Source organism: Saccoglossus kowalevskii, chromosome 6, assembly GCF_978046115.1.
Source record: "Saccoglossus kowalevskii chromosome 6, keSacKowa6.1, whole genome shotgun sequence".
In the NCBI taxonomy this organism is placed as follows: Eukaryota; Metazoa; Hemichordata; class Enteropneusta; family Harrimaniidae; genus Saccoglossus; species Saccoglossus kowalevskii.
This window is the reverse complement of record NC_140646.1, coordinates 10674616-10698745: the sequence shown is the minus strand read 5'-3', so window position 1 is coordinate 10698745 and position 24130 is coordinate 10674616. Positions and strand designations below refer to the sequence as shown.

The 24130-nt window shown below is 33.7% G+C and overlaps 1 protein-coding gene across 1 annotated transcript; it reads right to left on the bottom strand.

Moving 5' to 3' along the window:
* Positions 1–9066: 9066 nt before the first annotated feature.
* LOC102801062 (protein IMPACT-like) lies at positions 9067–24129 on the bottom strand. Its single transcript, XM_085500039.1, has 10 exons — positions 23826–24129; positions 23010–23138; positions 22344–22396; positions 21468–21530; positions 20900–21000; positions 19718–19837; positions 19520–19614; positions 16852–16925; positions 15883–15973; positions 9067–9275 (listed from the first exon to the last, which is right to left on the bottom strand). The coding sequence occupies exons 1-10, from the start codon at positions 23862–23864 to the stop codon at positions 9087–9089; spliced, it is 954 nt and encodes a 317-aa protein (XP_085356165.1). The 5' UTR covers positions 23865–24129; the 3' UTR covers positions 9067–9086.
* Position 24130: the final 1 nt, after the last annotated feature.

Genomic DNA, 24130 nt, shown 5'->3' with positions numbered 1-24130 from the left:
AAGGCCAGGCAAACTGTCTTCCCCCATTTTAATCCCACCTGCGTATTCAACAATTGGTGGTGACTCTGTGTTCTGTGTTCACACACAGGTTATTGGGGTACTTAGTCTTGAATGTTTATTTGCCATGTTAAAGACAATATATCACCATCAAGTTGTGCCACACTATTAGATGGGTCCTTTATCAAGCTTGCAAAGGAGATTGCCGATTCCCCACAGGGGTCATTTTAAGCGAAAACGCATGACTTGGGGGCACTGGTTAATTATTTGATATTTGTGATGAAGGCAGAATATTAGAAATCACACAAAATGTTCATTTCTCACTGCCTGAAATACCCTCTCTCAGACAGAGCCGTTTACTGCTCATTCTGGGTCAACGAGTGACATACATTTCAAACAAACAAACAGGTAACAGATCACAGGTAAACCTCTTTGATTATGTTGCGTTACAGCTTTTTTTGGATTTAGCAGAGCACAAGATAGGTTGCTACCTTGCATGAATAATATTATCTAATTATCTAAATAGTGATTGTAATTGGTTAGTGACATAAAGTAGTGGGTAATGGTTTAAGTTACATTGTGTATTAGTCATCGCTAATTACTTACACTGCCCACCACAGCTGCCCAGGCACTTGTAATCTCCAAGGTTGAGCAGTAGTCCAGTGAATTTAGGGTTTGACCCGGAATAAAATAGTACATTAGGAAATTTTGTTTCAAACGTTGGCTAAGGTCATCGAGAATGACCAAAAAAAACCAAGACCTAAACCGTTGGGCAATTTTTTTTAGAGCATGTTGCAGATTTATTGTTTTTAGCACTGATTTTACCTACCGCAGATACAATAATCTCTAATAACCTCTAATTACGATTGAAATGTATTACTGTATAGCAACAATATTTTAAAAACAATGAATGTAATATATAAATCTGCATCTGTAACAGATCACTTCAACATGCATGATGACGTCATATACAGAAGCCGATGTCTTTTAAAAGCTAGTAGTCCAGTCAATCTAATTTGATTTTTAGGTCAACTCGGACAAAATTGCAACAGAAAGTTTTTTTGCAGATTTAGAAACAATAGACGTATATAAACAACATATCAAAAGTCTACCAAAATCGGACAAAGAGAAGGTTATTTTTTTCAAGTATTGATATTGCCCATATAATGGAAATATTAAGTCATTTTATTGGTGCAGTAAGACGTAAAAGCTAGTAGTCCAGTCAATCTAATTTGATTTTTAGGTCAACCCGGACAAAATTGCAACAGAAAGTTTCTTTGCAGATTTAGAAACAATAGACGTATATAAACAACATATCAAAAGTCTACCAAAATCGGACAAAGAGAAGGTTATTTTTTTCAAGTATTGATATTGCCCATATAATGGAAATATTAAGTCATTTTATTGGTGCAGTAAGACGTACATATACAAATGCATATGGGATAATAATGGTCAATATATCCACATATTTATCACACTTAACATATTTTTCAGCCAAACATTTTTTGCGCATGGTGCAGCAAATAGCGCCCTCTATATGCATGTACAGCGCCACTAAGTGGTGATATTTTCAGAAATATACAGGGTCTGGTAATAGTCTTGTTTCATTGACATTTTATCAATATAAATTATACACAATATAGAAAACTCTGCGATTATTGTTCATATATCATTTGCATTATTACAAAACAAAATATTTGGGACATATTTAGATCCATCATTCGCCAAATCAACATGATACTTTGCTGCATCTGCATAAAAACACACAAATGAATCATGTTTATCAAAGTATATGTGATTGTATCATGTAAAGATTGGTGATACAATGGTAATATATATGAAGGACATTTCACAGTTACAGGTATGTGGAATGTGGCAATGATCACATAATGAATGGGGCTCAAATCAAGGTTTGATGTTGTAATTTCAAGTTTGTGGTAGAATGAGACAGCTACAAACTAACATGATCAGACTTGTGTTTTGTCATACCTTCATTCTGTTTAGGATTGGAATGAAAATAGGTGGTTGGGTGGCCAATCATCAAATGAAGTCAGTATAATTCTAATTTTATAATAATATAGTTGATCATCATCATCATCAAGATCCAGATTGGGTGAATTTCTACAGCTTACACCTCTACATTCATCACACATGGGGGAGCATTTTAGTCCATGTTTTCTACATGTGTAACGTGTCGTTCGACAGTCTACTTTACATTTACATTTACATCTTATAACTTTTAGTAATTTGTCAGGTGCAGGAGGCTTGCCAGTTGGCATAGCAAGCAATTTTCCCTTCTTCACTTTCCAGCCCCATTCTTCTGGATTAACATGAGTTTGCCCTTGCCACACCAGAACCTGGTGGTATACCCGTTGACTATGGTAACCTACAGCTGCAGATGTTGGTGGAATATTCTCAGGCCTACACATGTAACGCTTGTAGCAACTTTCTAAAAGAATTATCCCATTTTGAGTGAATCCAATGTTTCATCGGTCTTGCCATCATATAAAAGAACCAAGGCTTATTCTCCCGACTTCACAATGTCGTCTTTTGAAGCATCATCTTTGTCAAACCCTGAAGCATGACATTGAAACAGCTTGTTGGTTTGGAATGTTTTCAAGTACAGACCCTTTCCTAAGCCATATGGATGTGGTGTCACAGCCCAAGACAGCATGTATAAATAATATGTTTTTGCAAACAAGTGGTCCTAGTTTGTTTTTGGTATGTTTTATGTCCCACACTTTGACTTTGTTTTTTGTATTTCGCAGTGCCTCTGGTTTTAAATACAGTTTGTGACTATTTAAGTTGACATGGTAGATCAACAACACCAACAAGTTCGTGTCCTCACCTACAACTACTATTGGTGCATTGACAGCAGAGTCTACAGCTGTCATCACAATAAGGACATCTACATCTTCTTCAGCATTTCGAACCTTGATTCCCTTCATTTCCAGTTCAGTTCCCAGGATATTAATGAGCCGCAATATTAATTTGCAAGGAACTGTTGTTTCTTCATTATTCATAACCATGTCAGAATCAAACTAAACACCAGTAGACAATTTCCCTATTGAACGCCTAGGATGAGTTGCGTCTTTTGTTGATGGTCTATCTGGATAGCCATCAAAACAACTGTTGATTCTTTACCATATTTGCGGTCAATGTAAACAAGGTAAAGTTTGCAGAACTGTCTGTAAAAGTGAACCTCCATCAATAACATACTTAACCTCAATGTCACTAGTAATGGGACCAACACATTTCCAGACTGCTTCGGCTAAAGCTGGCTTGTTTGCTTCCCGCATAAGTCCATCAGAGGCAAACAATGCTGGTGGGTGAGTACACGGCTCATAGGTGAAAAGACTGGACAACTCGTCTGTTGATACAATTCCCCTTGCAATGGAAACAAATCTTTGAAATAACAACTGGGGATCAACTTGTACTTCATCTGCATCAAGCTTTAATGATGTTTTCACACAGCCTGTTCTTTTTTAGTGAATGTAAAATCACTCGCTTTTTCCAATCATAGACATTTACTGTGTCATCAGAAACAACTCCAGTAGCTATATTACATAGAGAAGAGTTGTTCGTGAATGGATTTCTTGCACGAAGAAACTGTACCAACTCCATTAGGTCATTATGATCTCTAATTTGCCTGGTCTTTGCACTCTCTTTGTGTTGCTCACTTGTGATGTAAGAAACACCAGTGAACTCTTGCATTGCACGGTTGACTTCTGCACATACAGGTGTTGCTAGTAGCCAAACGGTACATTATATTTCTGAAATACCTCTACCCCTTGTCAGCCCACCACTTGTTTTGACACTCCACATCAACACTTGTTCAATTGCAAGATCAGTCGATATACCTGCCCAGTCTGTCCACCTAACCACATGGTAGTTTTGACATAATCTGAAGATATATGTACACTGACTTTGCATGATGATTATGGCCAGATGCAGCAAAGTATGGAAGTATGTCTGAAAAAGCTTTTAGATGGAGAGACCGGTTACCAGTTCTTTCAACTTTAATGAACTGCTGGAGTATTTAAATCATCTTTATGTACTGTAGCCATAACTTGGATGTTCTAAGGGAAGCGAGTGTTTTCTTGAATTGGTTGATTTTTCCCTGTATTAGAGTAAGTACTTCTTCCGAACAAACCGATTCCATCTCTGTCTCGTGTGCAAGCAGTCTCTCGAGGATGGTCCCTGCTTCTTTCAACTCATTCATTGTATCTTCTGTTTGTGACTGATTTGCATTACTGGAATCGCCATGTTCGGGTATATCTGTTAATTCACAAGCCCTGGTATCTTCTTGGTAGTGGAAGGTCATTCATCATTGACAAAAGCAATGCATATAATGCTGCTTCCACTAGAATGTGACCCCTAATAGCCCTGGAAATGGCCTTGCCACTCAACACATGCCCAACAGCATTTTTGGCATAAATTGTCTCCAATAGTTCCTTAAGTCCAGATCCACTCATCAAATGTCCAATTTAAGAATCTTAAAGCTGTAAGCTGTCAAGTATTTCAGTTGGAGAAAGTAGATTTAGAATAGTGGTGGTGGTTACATTCATAGTATAATACAATATACATTCATAATTCAGATAGGTTTCTCAATATGGAGGAAGAAGTATTTCCCTTAAAACGGCCATGTATTGGGACTATAAACTATGCCTGATATATGCCTAACCCTAACCTTGTGTGAAGTCCAGGGGCATATGACAAGGTACTTGATTTTGTTCATCAAAGGTGAATATGGTGATGGCGATTTTCCAAGAATTGGTGCAAGACTTACAAATGAAAGCATCTACATCTACAGAGAATACTATTCAATGTCATGCAACAAAACACATTTAGAATATGCTAAAAAGCGATATGAAAAAGCTTTACAACAAAGATACATTTCTTTACTAGACAAAAAAGCTGGGCGTCCATCAACACCTAATATACCTTCCTGTAGCATGAAATAACTTGGTTCACACTGACGCCATTTACGAGATAATCATCACATGTCTTTGACAAAATATGTGTTTTTGTCTGTCAGCAGAACAAGGCACAGCTTTGATTGCATCAGACACAGAATTCTCCTCTATGTTAGAGCATACTTTGAACAGTCATGAACATGGCCAAGTGCACGAAACATACTGGGCAATAAGAAAGGCAAATGGTATATAGTAGGACCAACAGCTACAATGAAGGATGATATATGTGATGAAACAGTTAGACAACGTGTGCCAAACATTTCTGATATAATAATACACTCATACATGACAAACCGACAAACATCCTAGAAGTCTAAGATGGATCAAACTATATTCAGGGACAGGGGTGGTGAATTACCACTACAGCTTGCTGCGAGTCTTTCAATCCATCAGTCTACACGTAATTTATGCATGGTTTAGGGTGATCTGTTGATTAAAGTACTATCCTACGTTTGGAGACTCAACTAGCAGAATCTATTTTTTTAGCAAAGACACACGGGATGGTAAAAGACCACCCACTCAACTGCTACAGCAGTCTTCCAATGAAGTGAAGGCAATGACATAACCCAAACCCACATTGCACCTGTAAAGCAAACAAGGAAGTAATTGAAGCAAACAGTTGAATCTAAGCTCATTCTATGTTACAAAATAAAAATCAAGTCAATGAATAAAACATATGAGCAATGCAGCATGAATGGGGATAAAGCCTTGCTTGAGAGTGCCAGATATTCAGATGTACAATGGCTTCTTGTAAAGTCATTAGTTTGTGCAAACAACAACAGCAGTGTAAGGATGGTGACTTCATGGGCAGCTTACAATTCTCTGATGCCTGATCCACTCCCACTGTTATCTGCCTCACCTACTCAGTGGTCTTGTCTGCTGACAGTGTTGAAACAAGTGGAGAACATAAATGCAGTACACCTTGGTCAAAGTCACACTTTCAACATGCAGTTGTATCAACAGACTAAACAAATGGAATTGACAAGAGATGATTGTAAGAACAAATGGATTCTCAGAATAGAAGAGTTGCACACTATAATGACTGCTCTGTGAACTGCAGGAGAAATGATTAAAGGTAGTGGTATTGATGAAGCTTGGATAGAAGCTGGCTTGTTTGGTTCAACTACAATTAGGCATATCATTCAGTGTAAACATATGAAAAGATCAATAAATGCTCACATCACAACAACAAAGGCACTCTTTGATTTGTTTCTGGATATTTTTCTTGAAGATAAGCCAGACCTTCAAGTTACTTTCATAGCACTAGCAACTCAACTGAATAAAACCTGTGAAATGTCCCCAGGTGGAGTCAGAAGTGTGCAACATCAAACATCAGTGATTATAAACAGAACTTTTTTGAGCTCTTAAATGATTATATTACTTTGAAAGCAAATTCCCAACCAATGTTTAAAGTTGTTTTTCATTCATAGAATTCGTTATGGTCCTTTTATCCTTTATATGAGCTACAAAACAAATATTATGGAAACTGCACCTTGATAGCCTGGAAGATTTATTAAAGTACTTTTTTGCATATGACAATTTAATTATGTTAGGATGGTCCTTTTGTATATTATGGAAATGAGATCCATGGAAAGAAGTGACCCTGAAGTTTGGAAAGAGTTCATGGCAGGAAATATAACTCTGCTCCATTGGTGCCGATCATGCAATTGAGCATTTCACATGCTCAATGAAGGTCTTGGGTGGTCTTGTTGGGATTACTGTAAATGAAAGTGCTCATACTAGATTCTTTATTATTGCTCCTGATGTTGGCATGGTTAAAAGAATAAGCCAATGAAATACCTGGCATTTCAGATAGTGTACAGACCAATCACGTTGAGCTGTCTCCAAAAATTATTGTAAGGGAAGAGACTCAAGTGAAGACACTTACTGAAATGTTCAAGTCAAACATTAATCCATTCAAATATGAAGGTGACACTTTTGTGAACACTATTACTAATACCCTGATGCCACGATTTATTTAGCACCACAATCATTTTACTGATTGACCTGTTAGTTATTGAATTTAAGGTTATAGTTGTGTTTATAGTTATATAGCTGGAATATAACCATGTCAGGAATATGATTATGATGATTGTTTAACATTAAAATGATTGACATTTGTATCTGATCGTCAAACGAGTACTTGTCCATATTGAGAGATATTGCTCTGGAACAACATTAATTAAAACAAAATCAGCCATTTTGAATACATGTATATATCTATAACTTGATGTATAATGAATATATAAAATTTGAACATAATCAGTCAAAGCATGTCAGAGATATGGCCATTCATTAAAACAAAATGGCAACCAGTCAGCCATTTTGAATCCAATCTGAAAAATAAAATGACGTGCATAAGGAACCCATCATGTCTAATGTATGTACCAAGCTTGAACAAAATCCATCCATAAATACTTGATATTTGATGATTTGTTAGCACAAAAATGGCCACCATTCGGCCATTTTTAATAGGATCATCAAACCAATATATCTATGACGTGATGTATAATGAATATCTAAAATTTGAATATAATCAGTCAAAGCAAGTCAGAAGTATGGCACTAGAACCACATTCATTAAAGCAAAGCCAGTTGGCCATTTTGAATCTTATTTGAAAAACAAAATGACTTGCATCAAAGTCCCATAATGTCTAATGTATATACCAAGTTTGAACAAAATCCATCTTTCAGCACAAAAATGGCTGCCATTCAGATGGTGAAACAAATTGTGCATATGTATAATGTTATGTATGATGTATGTGTGAAGATTGATTGTGATTGGTCCAGACATGTCTAAGATACAGGTCTTGATGCACGCACGGACACACATATGCACAACCGCATGGACGCAAGGGTCAAAACATAAGTCCCCACGGGGACTAAAAATTGACAACTATGTTATTCAGAAACCTTTACCAATGAAGTATGCAATGAAATAGAACTGCACAAGAGAGGAAATGTTGTAATGTGTAATTTCATGTTAGTATTATCAGCATTAATTCAGTGTCAATATACTGCAACATGCAAATACAATATTCACACTGAACTGAAGATATTTTTTTTTATATGTGTTAGTTTAATTGCATATTATACTATATTTAAACAATAACCCACCACCGAAGGCGGGTATACCACAAGATATTGCTCAATTCACGACATTGCGGCTCGTGCATATATAGAAGGAGTTAAGCAATATCAATACACAACTTCGGCAGGGGGTTATTGCTATATTATACCAGTATATTTACGATTTGATAAAACGTTTTCATTCTGTTTTTTGTACAATTTGAACTGTAATTGGCCCATTCAAAGGTACAGTTTTGAAATAAACTGGATGTCTGACTCATTTGATGTTCAGAGGTACTTGGTTCAATCAAAGTTTGAGACATGGTGAGACGCAGTGGTGTATCATGTACAATGACCAGCACGGTGACCTCAGACAAAAAAACATGACCTAGATACACCTTTGGTAAAACCAAAGTTTTGTGACAGTATGCCTGACAAGTTTTGTCGTTGTTCTGGATAAGTTTGTTGGTGCAAGATCGGATTCTCCCAACGTTTTTGTGACATGTACATGATATATCTGGCCGAATGAAGGACTTTGCATGACAGCGCTCTGTACAGTAGTTGGTGTACACTCAAGACAAATCTGCAGCTTTCGAAATTACCTTCATTATCTCCCCTAATTTATTTACCCCCAGTGGAGAATTACAATACCATATATGTATATCGTCTACCAGTTTTATGTATTTCCGCATTAAACCTGTAGTAAATTCATGTTCAAGGACCACTTTGTTAAACTGTGCATTATCTGCCAATATCCCATTAATTGCATATGCAAATTTTGTGTTTGGACCAATCAAATCAATGGATTAACACCATCAATATTCTGGTATAATATATTATACATTGATTATCCTATTACCGGTAATCTGGGTTGTAAAAGAAAATTTATGCATAGTTATTAAACTTGGATTTGGTCTGAAAAAAATGCTGTCTTTCATCAAAAGTATATGTAGAGCAAAATCAAAATTAATTTCCACACTTCATTCATAGTAAATAACTTGTTTGAAACACTAATCACACAAAGCTTGCTGAGTTTATAAATCCTTTATTTTTTAGTAGCTTTTTTATGTTTTGTTTTCTTGCTTTTAACTGTATTATTTTTGTTTTCAATAAAACCAGTTGTTTGTAGTATATTTCTGGCTGCATTGTTTATATGTTTGAATCTATCCGGGCCCAGTAGAATTCCACCATACCATCTGGATACAACAACAACCACGTTGCATACCTCAAGTATCTAGAAAAAGGATAAAACATACTCCGGGTGAAATTCATGAAAAGTCTAAATAATTCTGCATAGAATGTTGTTTAATTTATTTCAATGAATTTTACATCAGTCCTCCTGTTACACTTATTACTCTGTCAACATTTATTCATTGGATCTGATAAGGGGACACAATAATGTTGGTGAAATACTCCATCTAGCCGAATTGATTAATTTAACAACTCTGAGTGCTTACACCTGGTCGCATGAATATTCAATTTCAGGCTTTCCACGTGATATAATGCCCACGTGGTTCTTTTGTCTGTCTGTCTGTTTGTTTGTTTGTTTGTTTAGTATTGTATTTCCAATTCTTGTCCAGTTACACTGACGAAGAGTTGCACTCGAAACGTCTGTCCTTTCTTTTTATTTTTTTTTAGACGTACATTATCTACAATACTAGTATAGCAAAAGCTCTCACAACTGACGAAACACAGATTTTTTTAAATCTTTTTTGCGTCACAGAAACTCACAAAAATAACATTAAGTTGCATAAATGCATCGGACTTACAGCAGGTGTGCTCGCTGTTCTCATACTTCTGATTCTTTCGAAGCAATTTTTAAATCATGGAGACAGCGCCCTCTATGTATACTGTTACCTAATTATATTTGACACATCCTTGTTGTTGTGCAATTGGATGGGATTCAAGCTCGTATACCCCCCACGTATATCGACAGATATCAGTAATGCGTGTACATTATTTCAATAAAATGGTTTTCCATGTATACTATCAATTTGTGTCATGTTTTTCTTATAACTTTATGGTAACAAAATCGTTGGAGTTCGTCTGATAAGAGCTTTAACAAATGACATACATGTATCTACATGTAAACCGCAAGTTAATTTTATTTCTTTTCAAAATAACAATTACACAGAAAAGGAAAGAAGAAGAAAGAAAAAAAGAAAAACTAAAAAAAAACAAGTCATTGTCAATGACACATCCCCGTTCCGTTCATATTTGAGTGACATATACCTGTACATTCAAAGCAGATCATGACCGAAATCTCAGACCACTTTCAGTGGTCTGATGCGAAATGCACCTGCATATGTACAGCACATTGTACTAAATCTTAACAAAATCCATCCATGCATGACTGAGATCCGGTTCCGGAATTGTGAAAATATGTGATTTTGATGCATTTTCGGCCTTAAAATGGCCATCATTCAGCTGTTAAGCGGATCATGAAACAAATGCACATATCTATTTGTGACATGATGTACCATGTGTGTGTGAAGTTTGAACTTGATAAATCCAGACATGTCTCGGATACAGATCCAGAACTGAATTCTTTAAAACAAAATGGCTGCCAGTCAGCCATTTCGTACTAGATCCGGAAATAAAATGATGTGCATCAAGGTCCTATTATGTTTAATGTATGTACCAGATTTAAACAAAATCCGTCCATGCATAACTGAGATCCGGGTCTGGAATGGTGAAAATGTGCGATTTTGATGCATTTTCGGCCTTACAATGGCCGCTATTCGGCTATCGTTAATCAGATCATGAAAAAAATGCATGTGCATATGTCCCATATAATGTGTGATGTATGAGTGAAGTTTGAACTTAATCGGTCCATGCATGTTCGAGATACAGGTGATCACGGACGCACGGACACACAGACGCACGGACGCACACAGGGCAAAACATAAGTCCCCGTTTTCGGACTACGTCCGAACAGGGACTAAAAATAAACTAAAATAAGCCATAAGTGTAAACAAATAAACTGCCCTATTTTATTCAAATATAGACAATCATAAACATTATAGGCTTTGCTGTACAAAAGGAAAATTTGATAATTTTTTATCATTAAATTTGCATGAAACAATTGATATACTAGATAACACTTTCTGTACGTTATCCCTCAAAGGCTCAAAAAAAAAAAGAAAAAAAAGCAATAATGCCGTACACACTAACAGGTACACACCAAAACATAAAGTGATGTTATCTTATGGTGCAAAATTGGCCCATTTTTCTAGAAACAGAAACGTTGAGTTTCTTCTTATGGAAATAATATATAACTAATTTCAGCTTTAATGGCAACAAAGGATGGTAATTCTTTCTTCATTTTGCTTGTATAGATGCATTTTTTAAAGATTATAATTAAATGGTTCAAAAGGTGCAAAAAACTGTTATCACCTAGGAGAATCTGTTTTGCTGAAAGTGGCTGGGGGCACTGCAGAAGTTGACCCCAGTGATCATAAAACCTTGTCCAAATATCTTGCACCACTTGACAGTCATGAAAGAGATGAATCAGAGTTTCACTAAAGTTATGGCAAAACGTACACATGTCAGAAATAACTAAAGGTGATTGAAAGTGATATAGCATAGCATTTGTGTACAGGATGTTATGGTTTAATTTTTATTGAAATTCACGAAGAGTACCGTACTGCAAATTGTAACAAGAAATGGCATTGAATAGAAAAAATCCCATCAAGTTTCTACCCCCAACAAGTCTCTAAAGAAGGACTGACTAGATAAATAATAAAAAAATCAGAAAATCATTTTGGAATACAGTTAATAGAGAGATTAATCATTTGCTTTCGACCATATACACTGATTGGAGGATCTGGTCTACTTATTTTCAAGTCTTTAGGGATAGCCGCAATGAGACTCTGTCATCGTAGAAACTGAATGCGGTTTAAACACAATGTATTTAAGTCATTCCAATTTTTCCCCATTAAAGATGTCAGCTATATAACCAATTCCTAGATCCTTTAAATCTGAATAAAATATACTTTTATTTTGAATAAGAATGTTTTTATTATTTCTTCCATATAATCTCGTATGCAGGGGAAATAAACTCATACTGTATAACATTACTCCATACATTTAGCATTTCCCAATAAAACGGTGGTAATTTAATATGTACCCGGTAGTGCATTTATTGAGAGGTTGCATCTAAAAATTAATTGTCCCCCAAGTGGTTTTAAATAAAGAGCTAGGAATCGTTTCCATGGACGACAATATGATGATAAATACCTTTTAACCTAGTTAATTTTAAAAGCTTTCTGCATAGCACAAATATCCAACATCCCTAACCCACCATGGCCTATGTCACCTATCATAGTATTACACGCAACTCTATCTCGACCCCCCCCCCCAAATAAAGGAGAATATTTTTGAATTAATTTTTTTGACATCAGTTTGATTAATATTAATCAGATTTAATATATAAAGAAATTTGGATATAACAACAGATTTAATGATTTGTATTTTACCTATTAGTGATTTTGCATATTCCAGAAGTTTAAAACTTTTTCAAGACTTTTAGTTAGAGCAATTAAGTTTTTCTGATATGCAGCTGTAGAGTTGTAAGAAAAGTAAACACCCACAATCTTGATAGGTGACATAGGCCAATTTACCCCGAGGGGGGTATCTTTCTTTTAAAATTAATTTTTAAACCTGACAAAAGTGAGAATTGGTGAAGAAGAGTGAAGAGGTTCTCAGCAGCTCAAAGGTCTGACATAAAACAGGTGAGGTCATCAGCATACGCAGAATGTTTTATTTCAAAACCACCAATATTAATCCCCCTGATTCCATTGTCATATTGCAGCTTTATCAAAAGTGTTTCTAAAGATAGAATGAACAAAATTGGTGATAGGAGATCCCCCTGTCTGACTCCCCTAGAGTGGGAAAAATACCTTGTTGACTGACCCTCTATTCATAACACAACTAGATGGATTTGAATAAAAGGCCTGTACCCAACCTAAGAAAGAGGGACCAAAATTGAATTTACGTAGACAACTGAACATGAAATCCCATTCAAGACTATCAAAGGCTTTTTGGAAATCAATAGCTAAGAGCACCACATTTGTTCCATAATCTTTTGTGTATTCCATAATTCCCTCAATGACACGAACACAGTCACCAATTGATCTATTCTTAATAAATGCTGTTTGACCTTCATTGATTAATTTATCCAGAGTATGTTCTAGGCGTTTAGCAATGCATCTAGCAGCAATCTTATAATCAACATTAAGTAATGTTATTGGCCTCCAATTACCTATATGCCTATTATCATTGCCTGCCTTTTCTATAAGTGTAATTACCCCCAGTACCCCCTGTGACTGACTGTTAGACATTTTTTTTTTTAATAGACTAGGTAAAAACTTAGAAAACAAATTTCAGTTTTATTTGGACGCCACTAAATTACAGTGTGTTAATTATTATAATTACCTTGGCATTGTTTTTCAAACAAATGGTAAGTTTCATAATGCTATGTCTAGGCTACAAGACAAAGCACAGAAAACACTGTTCAAGATGTACAAAATGCTTTGGATCAGTGAGGAATGTTATTCTGTTAGTCTGGCTAAAAAACTATTTAACTCTATTATCAAACCCACAGCTTTATATGGGGCTGATGTGTGGGGAGGGGTTATGCTGAACATCTACAAGGGGTCTGGTAAAAATAAATGTACAGTTGACAATTGCAATTTTGAAACAAAACTTTTCTCAGATAAATTAATTCCAGAAAAACTTCATATTAAATTCTGTAAAAGAGTTCTGGGTATGCACAGGAAGGCATCTAATGACCCATGTAGAGGTGAATTAGGTCAATATCCACTTATATTGGATATCTGTGTTTCAGTTATGAAATATTATCAAAGACTAGTATGTAAAAAAAACAAACAATTCTATCATTGATGCAGCCTATGAAGAATCCAAAACTCTTGTGCATGACCCATGGCTTAACTTTATACAAAAATTACTAGTCATAACAGATCTAACTAATTCAGACCCACATCAGAACAATTATTGTGATATTTTTAAAGAGAAGCTCAAATGTTTGTACCGTATGAAGTGGAAAAACAATTTGTTGAACAATTGTAAGCTTGACTTTTACAGGTGTGCTAAAGAAAATTTTGAATTTAAACATTATTTGGAAAAAATTAAAAATAAAAATCATAGAATAGCTTATACTAAATTTAGAACTTCTGCACATTTTCTTCCCATTGAATCCGGTAGACATAAAGGCATTTTGAAGGAAAACAGGCTATGTCATCTCCATGAATGCAATGAAGTAGGGGATGAGAAACATTACATTTTATATTGTAATAATTGTCAAATCAAAGAACAAAGATCTAGATTCCTTGCAGCTTTATACATCTATGCCCCAAAGCTGGAAGATTTTAGCATGGATGAATTATTTCCTATTATTGTTTCAAGTAATGATTTTTTCATTCTTAGCATTTTTGCAAAATTTATTTTCTATATTCTTGATGTGTATTAATACTGAAAGTTTTTGTTGTTCTGAATGTTTTGTTTTGTTATTGTTATTTTTGGACTTTACTCAAGTTTTCATTGGTACGTTCCAAATAAAAAATTCTATCTATCTATTCCCTTTAATTGTTGCAAAATTTAGTGATTTAATTACATAGGGTGCTAATAAGGGCCAGAAAACTAGATAAAATTCTGCAGTCAGACCATCATTGCCTGGAGTTATTTTTGTTCATGCTATTTATTGCATTAAGCCCCTCTTGAATTGTAATTTCCTCTTCACAAATCTCTTGAGTTTTCTGATTGAGCATAGGAATATCATTATTGTCCAAAAAGCTTTCAGTAATACTTCGTTACAGAGACTCCCTGAGTAATAAATACTAGGAAAAAGGTTAAATATTTTACATCAGTCATAATTTCTCTAGATGAATGAAATAGCTGAGTGATTTGAGATTTTTTGGCATTTTGTTTTTCAAGGCATAAAAAATATTTTGTGTTTTTTTCTCCCATTTCATACCAATCAGCACGAGCACAAATGGCTGCACCATCCAATAGATGGTCATTTTGACCTGTAGTTCCCTTCGGATATTTTCCATAGATGTTTTTAGTTCCTCAGACTTACAAACCCTTAATTTTTTATCTAATAATTTTAACTTGAACTCTAGTGAGGTAATTTGCTAGTGCCGTTCCCGTGCTTTTTGCTTACTAAATATGATTGACTTAATTTAAATTTATGAAAATCCCATAAACCCTGTGGATTACCAAATGCGTTATATTCTGATTTCCATTTTTCCAAATTATCTTTGAAGCTGCATATACTCTGGAATCAGGTGAAGACTATTGTCCTTTCTAACTCTTGCAGTATTTTACCATTTTCCTGCTGGTCAGTTCTTGTTTTGTTCATTTTGCATTTGTATACTGCTTGCAGCATCACATTTTATTGTGAGTATTGTGTCTTGCTGATCCTGAGGTTTGAGTGTGAGCATGGTAATACAACTTATTTCACACATGTTGGCATGGCAATTATTGCATACATACCTGGTATTGTTTACTTTATTAGTACTAATGACTGATGTGTTTATTTTAAAATTAAATCATATTTTTATGATTCAGCTTATTAAGTACAGAACAAATAACAAGTTTAGGTAATTTTGTGTACCTAAGTTTTTTTAAATTTTCATATAAATTTCTTTTTTAATATTATGTTTCAGGATTTTTCTTTTTTTTTTTTTTCAAAAATGAATATTCTGTATACAAGCTGGTGTATGCATACTTCTATTAGAGATGTGCTTCTGATAAAGCAAATAATGATAATTTTCACGAACAGTACCGGTATATGATACTAGTAATAATAGTATTATTACCTGTAGTAAATGTAGTAGTCTGCCTCCTGCAGCAGTTTCACCATCATCCTCACAATCTTGTAGTAGAGAGTTCTTTTCTCCATCTTGTATCCTAGAATTTATCATATACTAGTTGTGATTGAGGAGAAAATTGACAAAATACACTTACACTACACACTTGAAAAATACACTTTTCAATTTGAATCCTAATCCTGCCAGCCTTATGTAATTTTACATTGACCTTACCAAATATGTGTTGAATAAAGGTTTAGCTAAATGATAACCATGTTCTCAATATCTCAAATAAGAGAGCAAAAATTTAAAATTAGAAATTTTCATGAGAAGCGAATCTGATTGGAAAGCTTTGCTTTGAATGCAATTCTGTGTCAGTATAAGCCTTAATTATTAATGGTTGCACAGCACTTTTGAGACAAGAATTTCCTAAAACTAATTCTTTCTCAGTGGCTATTTTAAATTTCCAAAGAAAAAACTTTTGGTACTTAAACTAGTTTTCAGATTATGCACCTCATTTTTATGCATTTCAATGAAAATAGGATGCCAAATACCATGAGGAATCAAAAAACCATTGTTCACATTGAGATTTTTTTTCTTATTTGTTCCGTGTATTTGATAGAATATCAAAATATCAAGAACTTGTAGTGCTTTTAAAATAATTAACTTTTTCACTAATTACATGTTGCTGTATTTTTTCTCAAAACTGTAACTACTACAGAAAAACAATTAAAGATGGTAAACATGCCATTTGATAAATATATTTGGCTGGGATGTAAACACACAAATTTCCCTTCTACATGTATGGCATTTCACATAGCTACATGTGAATCTATATTAGGCATTGTTTCTTTTATGGTTAGAGTGATATCACATCGCCTGCTAACACTTAGGTACGCATTATACCATTCGCCTCTTACACATTCAACAGGTAATGTGTTAAGTTTAGACTGATGTAAGACATGTGTAATTACATACCTATAGGCAAAGATATTGTGTGTAGCATTAGCTATTTTTTTGTTCTCACATAGTTTATCAAGCACAATATTCACCTGTAAATATATTTGAATTACATAGAAACATTTATTAACAAATTAAGCACAAGACGTTATTTTGCCTTCTGACAAATAAAACACATATGTACATGTACAACACAGTCTATTTCTTTATTGAAATAAATCATACATAATAATAATAATAATAATAATAATAATAATAATAATAATAATAATAATAATAATAATAATAATAACTTCATTACACTCCTAAAAACATTCAGAGGGTTTTTGTATGGTAAGGAACATAAATACAAAGAAATACAAAAAAACATACAATACAAAAGAGTAAAAATAAAATGTTAGTAAAATATAAGAAAAATATAAATTAATAACTTTCTGTGGTTTTAAAAATTGTGCTCTTCAAATATTTTGCTAAGGCTATATTATTCTCCATATTCTTTTTAAATATGGAATTCATATCCAGTGTGTAAATATTTATTGCACACTCATCAAACAGTTTTTTTCTTTGTTCTATATAGCCAGTACAACATAGCAGGAAATGTTTTTCATCTCCTAATGCTTTAGTGTTACATTTATTACAGTGTCTATTTTCTAATTCTATTTTGTGCTTTGTTCTTCTACCTAATTCTATTTCTAAGTTGTGGTTACTCAGACGGAATTTTGAAAGCATTTTCCTGAGGCTGAACTTTGAGATGTTTTGCAAATAATATTCCATATTATAACTTACTTTGAATAATTTGTATGTTCTCAGTTTTGTTCCCCTAGTTTCATTGGTTTCACTGAAATTTAGTTCTTCTCTCCATCTTTGAATATAATTCTCAGATAGTCCACTAATTGGCGTCATTTTACTCACTCTTAGGATAAACTTGTAGAAATGACTGCAAACTTGCTCTAAACTGTTGTGATTTCATTGGCCCAGATTTCAGCACCATACATGAGTATAGGTGAAATTAACTGGTCAAAAATTTTCAAACTACATTTGTAAGTGCTGGTGAGTGTATTTTGTGGTTTAAGACTGTTTGTCAAATGCTGAAAAGAGCCTTCATTGATTTATTTTTTAACATAGATAAGTTAGTTTTAAATTTTCCATTTGGAGTAAATATTGCCCCTAAATAGCAAAACTCGCTAACAGCTGTTATGTCTTGGTTGTTTATTTTAAAATTCATGTTTTTAATTGGTCTGTTACTGCAATTAAATACCATAACTTTAGTTTTCTTTACGTTTACTTCTAAATTCCAATTTATACAATACATGTAGTTATTTAATTTGTTCAGACAGTTTGTAGGCCGTCTTCCGTTTCTGAAATAAGTGCAAGGTCATCTGCATATTGGATGCAATTTAAAGGTTTCATAAAGATAAATCATGTCCACATGAAGTCTGTGTGGTTATGTGGTTTATGTTGATTAAACTAATTTTTTGTGAATTGGAAAGTTTTGGCAAATAAAATTGTTTTTATTAATATTACACCTATTAAGAAATCTGATTTAGAGTATTGATGTTGATAATACTAACAGAAAATGTTGTAACAAAAAATTTGATTAAATTGTCAAATTAATTCATTATGCAAATCAGGCAGTTAATGTTAGTTTCACACTGAAGCTAAGTACATGTAGGTACAGAATGTGGATAAATATAAAGCACCTAAATGTACAAGGTTGAGTGAGATTAATTGATTTTGATATCTGCTGAACATCATCAGTGTGCTGAGAATTGTTAGCGATAGGGAAAAGTTCTGAAAAGTTGTATTAACATGGTGCAATGACCTTAACAAGTGACACATGTCTTGAAATAAATCCAATGGCAATGAAAACAGAAATGACAGGAATTTGTTAAACAGATCATAGCGCAACAGTTTTTAAAAATCACTATTTGCCAAGAAGCATAATGCTCAGAGCATAGCGTAACTTTTACAACCTAGTCCATTGAGAACTTAGATAAACAAATATATGGATAACAATCTAATGATGCAATACCTTTTATTTGAATGGTAAAAGTGTGTGTAAAAGTCCTTAAACAATGCAATAATACTGGCTAAAATTTAGGTGGGAACAATTCCGATCAATAATGATCAACAAAAATTAGTATTCAGTCCTAAAATAATACTGCATATACTGTTATTAATCTCAATAATGATTAAGTCATCATAATTACAAAATAAAATAATAATATTCATTTTGAATGTAAAACTGCATATACTGTATTAATCTTGATGTCTCTTAAAAAATAGTGCAGTAATAAATATAAGAGAAAGAAAAATACTAGCCAGATTTTTAAAAAATGTGAAAAACACTGCACATGTGATAACATATAAGTTTACTATAATTGACAGATCTTGGAGAGCACATTTTGTAGTAATTTGTAAGATTCTCAAATTGGGAGATGATTAGATAAAAATAGTTTGAGTTACTGTAAACAGAAAAAAAAAGGTTTTATGATGGAGACAACGACGACAGCAACAACAGGACAGACATTTTCCCCTCATATAACTTGCCTTTCAACTATGATGATACAGACATGGTAAAAATGCATTGCACCATCAAAAAAACAACTAAAAAAACAACAACTTTTAAGTAAATATTATTCATAAACTATTTAGTTCAGCTGAAAAATGCAATGTATTTGCTTACTTGTTCAACAGAATGAACCTCTGCAAGATGTCCTTGGAACGTAGATTTCCTCTCTGTGAAGGGAACACCATGATGGATTTCAGGAATCTTTTCATCTGTAATAAAATAGGTTTGTATATATATCTTAAGGATTAAATCATTGTTGATGCTACACATAGTCAAATAAAATTATGTAACTATATATATCGTAATCCTTACCTGATGTAGAATGCGTCTTAGTTACATGGATTCTATCAATACACGCATCTAATTTGAATTCATCATTACATGATTGAATGTTTTCTTCATCACTTTGAGAGGAAATATTCTGTTCAGCACCTAAATAATAAATACCGGTAATGCAATATTAAAACTCGAAAAAATCTGTAAAAATAATATTAAATACTATTATACATCTGTCACCGTAACGCTGTAAGTTAAAGCATGCCATAATTTTGCAGTATTGCACTGGGTATTTTCATCCTACCATATTAGGATATGCAAATTCCTAATATGGAAAGATTTCTTGTGTGAGCATGCATGGCTGCACCCAGGGTTTGACTGGACTCCACACAAAGAAGTTCACTGAATCTGTTCTAAACTTTTTGGATTTCTGCATTCCCAAGATGGATCTTTGGGAGGAAAAGATGTATAATAATAAGGTTATTACGAAGATACCGCCAAGTATGCACTCAGACATTACTCCATCATATCTACCTCCGTTACGCGTCAGATGATACTCCCGCTTTACTTTCTTTGTGCATACTTTTCGATATCCTCATAAAAACCTCATGTTATTAGCGAATGATGACTGACTGCAATGGACATTGGTATGCTATATAAGTAACAGAAAGTCAGAGCCAGTATTGATTGCTATGTGCTAACACTTCCGAAATGATCCAATAGAGAATTTAAGAAAGTGCTTTTGTTATTTTCTTTGTTTCTTCTTCATTTATGGTGGTTTGAAATTGTTACTTTGTGGAGAAAGTGAGGAGATTAAGGTAAAATGCTACTCAATAGTAAAATTAATGTCATTTTTTTTTTAATTTTTACAAAATTATGTTGTATTTCATTTCACTGGGATGAAAATAAAAATAGAGGTCATGGTATTTGGTTTGGAAACAAATCATTGTATAATATGGAGTGAATAGAGCATGTTCTGTCTGTTTTGGAAATTTTACCATTGTTTTATTTTTGTTATCCCGGAATGAAACAAAATAATGAGATGGATGTAGTAATTTAATATATTTTCACTATTTGCACTGAAAGTAAATTAAGCAAAGAAGATTGCAGTAAAATTATAAGAATTTGTGAGACTACACTATCACATTTCTTTCATATCATATTCATTTACTTCTCATCATATGTCATTCAGAATTATAAGTTAATAACAATAATTACATTTTTTATCACTTTCCACTGAGTTGTCTTCAGATATATAAATCAGAAATTCTCGAACTTTTTCTACCAGTAAATAAATCACATTTTCACCAATATTTTCACTGAGAAGAAAAAAACAAGCATACTTTCAGAGTTTCGAGGTCTATATCTCTTTAATCAGTCACTATCAATCTTATGCTTGGGCTAATTTCCATACTGCCCAATTTCAAGGTGTATCAATTTTGATGCTTCCAGCAAAGGAACTCCCTGCCAAGCTCTATAGAAATTTGCATGCAATGTTTTTGCAAGTTCTCAGCAGTGAGTTATAGAATTGTTTAGCCACCAAAATAATGTGCATACTTAACAATAATTATATAAATTTGTACAATATAAATGCATAGGCCCATATATTAAAGATATGCTTCTTCCCAAATAATAGACAAAAGTTTAGACATCAACAGTTTCATGTTTTTAATTGTTTTTTTCTGGCACCCCTACAAAGCCTATTACTGAGAACCGATACTGATATTGGCAAAACAATATTGCAACAAATAATCCATAATTATGAAGTTTTGAATAACATTAGTACCTGCATATAGTGTCCAGTTCTTCAGTGATTTTCAATCGCTGTGTGTTCTTCAACCAAGGTGCACTGTAATAATGATATATCACCATAGATTTATAATATTAGGAATGCAAATCATATATAATTGAAGAAATCACACAAATATCTTCTTTCTTTTTTACAAATTTCTGATAATCACTTACAAATGTACAACAAATTTGTTAGCTACTAATGATATCATTTTCATTGCATATATTTTTTTTTATAGAGTACTGGTTTAATAGCATTTCACAATATGAATTGATGCAAATTCAACTTTTTTGCATTTATTCTGTAATATGGATTTGAAAATTACATATACCATATTTACTATATTAGTAGCGCACATTCTCTTGTAAATGAAGTTTTTGGTTCCATCCACTCTTGTGTCTTTTTTCAGACAAGTCTGGATATATTTGTTTCAAAGTTGTTAAAATGATAATTCACAATGCAAAACATACATGCATGCACATGAATTTGTGTTTATAGATTCATTGACATTTGACTAACCACCAAGTATGATGCTAGCTAGGTGGTCAAATTTGCTAATAATTAAAATCATGTGTGAATGGTACATTGGAGACTTAAATCTACAAAACGCAAGTGTAAGAAATTTAATGACAATAATCCACCTTATAACTAACACTTCTGTTTTTTGTGTCAAAAATCTGATTGTATCACATGACCACCAAATGTAATCAATAATTGATCAATAATATAATAATACGGTAATGAATGCAATTTTTGTTCTCATCACCAGTAGAGGGCGCTCTTCTAAAATATTGCCAGATTTTGTTTCATTCTATGGTGACCATGCACAGTACTTTTTTAAAAGGTCTATAGTCTACTAAAGTCACTTACCCCAGTTGTAGTAATGGAGGGGAGGTACTAGGATAACATTCTGGTAATAAAATCTAAACACACAAACAAATAAATAATATTATTATACATCTGTCACTGTAACGCAATAAGTTACAGCGTGCCGTAATTTTGCGGTATTTTACGAGGTATTTTTATCCTACCATAATAGGAAATCCGAATTCCAAATATGGAATGATTACGCGCGCAAGCGTCCTCTAATAATAAAAACAAACATGGCTGCCACCTGGGTTTGAACGAACTCCATACCAGAAGTTCGTTGATTCTGTTTTTGATTTTGGCATTTCCATGATGTATCCTTGGAAGGAAAAGATGTATAATAATAAGGTTATTACGAAGATACATCAAAGTATGCACTCAGACAGTACACTGTCACATCGACCTTTGCTGCACGTTGGTCGATACTGCCGCTGTACTGTCTTCGTGCATGCTTTGAGATATCTTCGTAATAACCTTATATTATCACATGATGTGTACAAGGGTACACATTTTTTTCATCCATTTTAATCAATTCACCAGTTACAAATAGTTTCCTTGACAACAGTATGATAAACATTCCAAAGATGGTGCAAGCCAATTTGAATGTTTACATGGCCATACTTTATCTCTGCAAACAAATGACTTTATTAATTAAAGTTTACAATTTACCTGTAAATTGAGTTTATATTGCGGAGGTTGTTTATCGTCAGTTACAGCAATGCAGTAGGTACGACTACTCTCATCTATAACACACCATTCATCACCATAGATCGATGATAGAGCTTCAACTTCATCAATCTGAAAACAACTATTTATTTATGTAAGACTGACTTTGCAAAGTACAGCAGTATTAAGATCATTGACTGTTTTTTAAATTTTAATCTTAATCTTTCTGCTCTATAATAAACACATAGTTTATCAATTCTGGGGATACATATCTTTCATTATTTTATATATTGTTACTGCAGTAACATAAATTCTAAATCTGTATTGAATATATCAATGACATTGACACATAATTTAGTTTAGAGCTCTGTGTAAAGGTTTGTTAATGTGGAGGTGCTTGTTCTCATCGGGTGATTGTCGGCACCCAAATTACGTAAATGGGATGCTGCCAAGTCTTAATCTAAATATCACCCTTACAATAGCCAACATGGGCCTGACGATCTGAGTATGACGATCTAGCAAATCCTAACAGCTGCATTTCGGGAGTTTTTTTTTAATTATTTTTAAGTAATATTTAGACTCAAAATGGATGACTAAGCTGTAAGCAATTATTCTATTGTTTCTGCTAGATCCTATCAGCCATACTTAAATCGTATGTCCTGTGCAACAGACATATACGCAGGGTTAATCTTAGATATGTTTATTTCGCCATATGGACGACGGTACTTTAAACAATGTATACCGTACGTGTTCAGGACATGTAGTGTACATACAAACAATATCCTTGTTGTTGATATTAGTTGGTAAACCATAGCTCACCTGTCGTGATAAATTATCGTCACTCGCACAAGATGCCATCAGAATGTAAATGAATATTTAGAAAAGAATTGTAATTGTAGGTCAGTCAACGCCCACTAGCAGACGGCGAGACTCACTGTCGGGCGAGTATTAGGTCGGAATCTGCAATGTGATTTTTCGTCGCTCTTTCCGCAAGTGAACAGTCCGATACGATTACCACATTGGATACACGTGACAACTTATACTAATCGGTCGTGATAAACACGAAGAGTTTCAAAAACATAAGAGCGAGCTTTTACAGAACGGGTCAAAGGTCAAAGATTAAA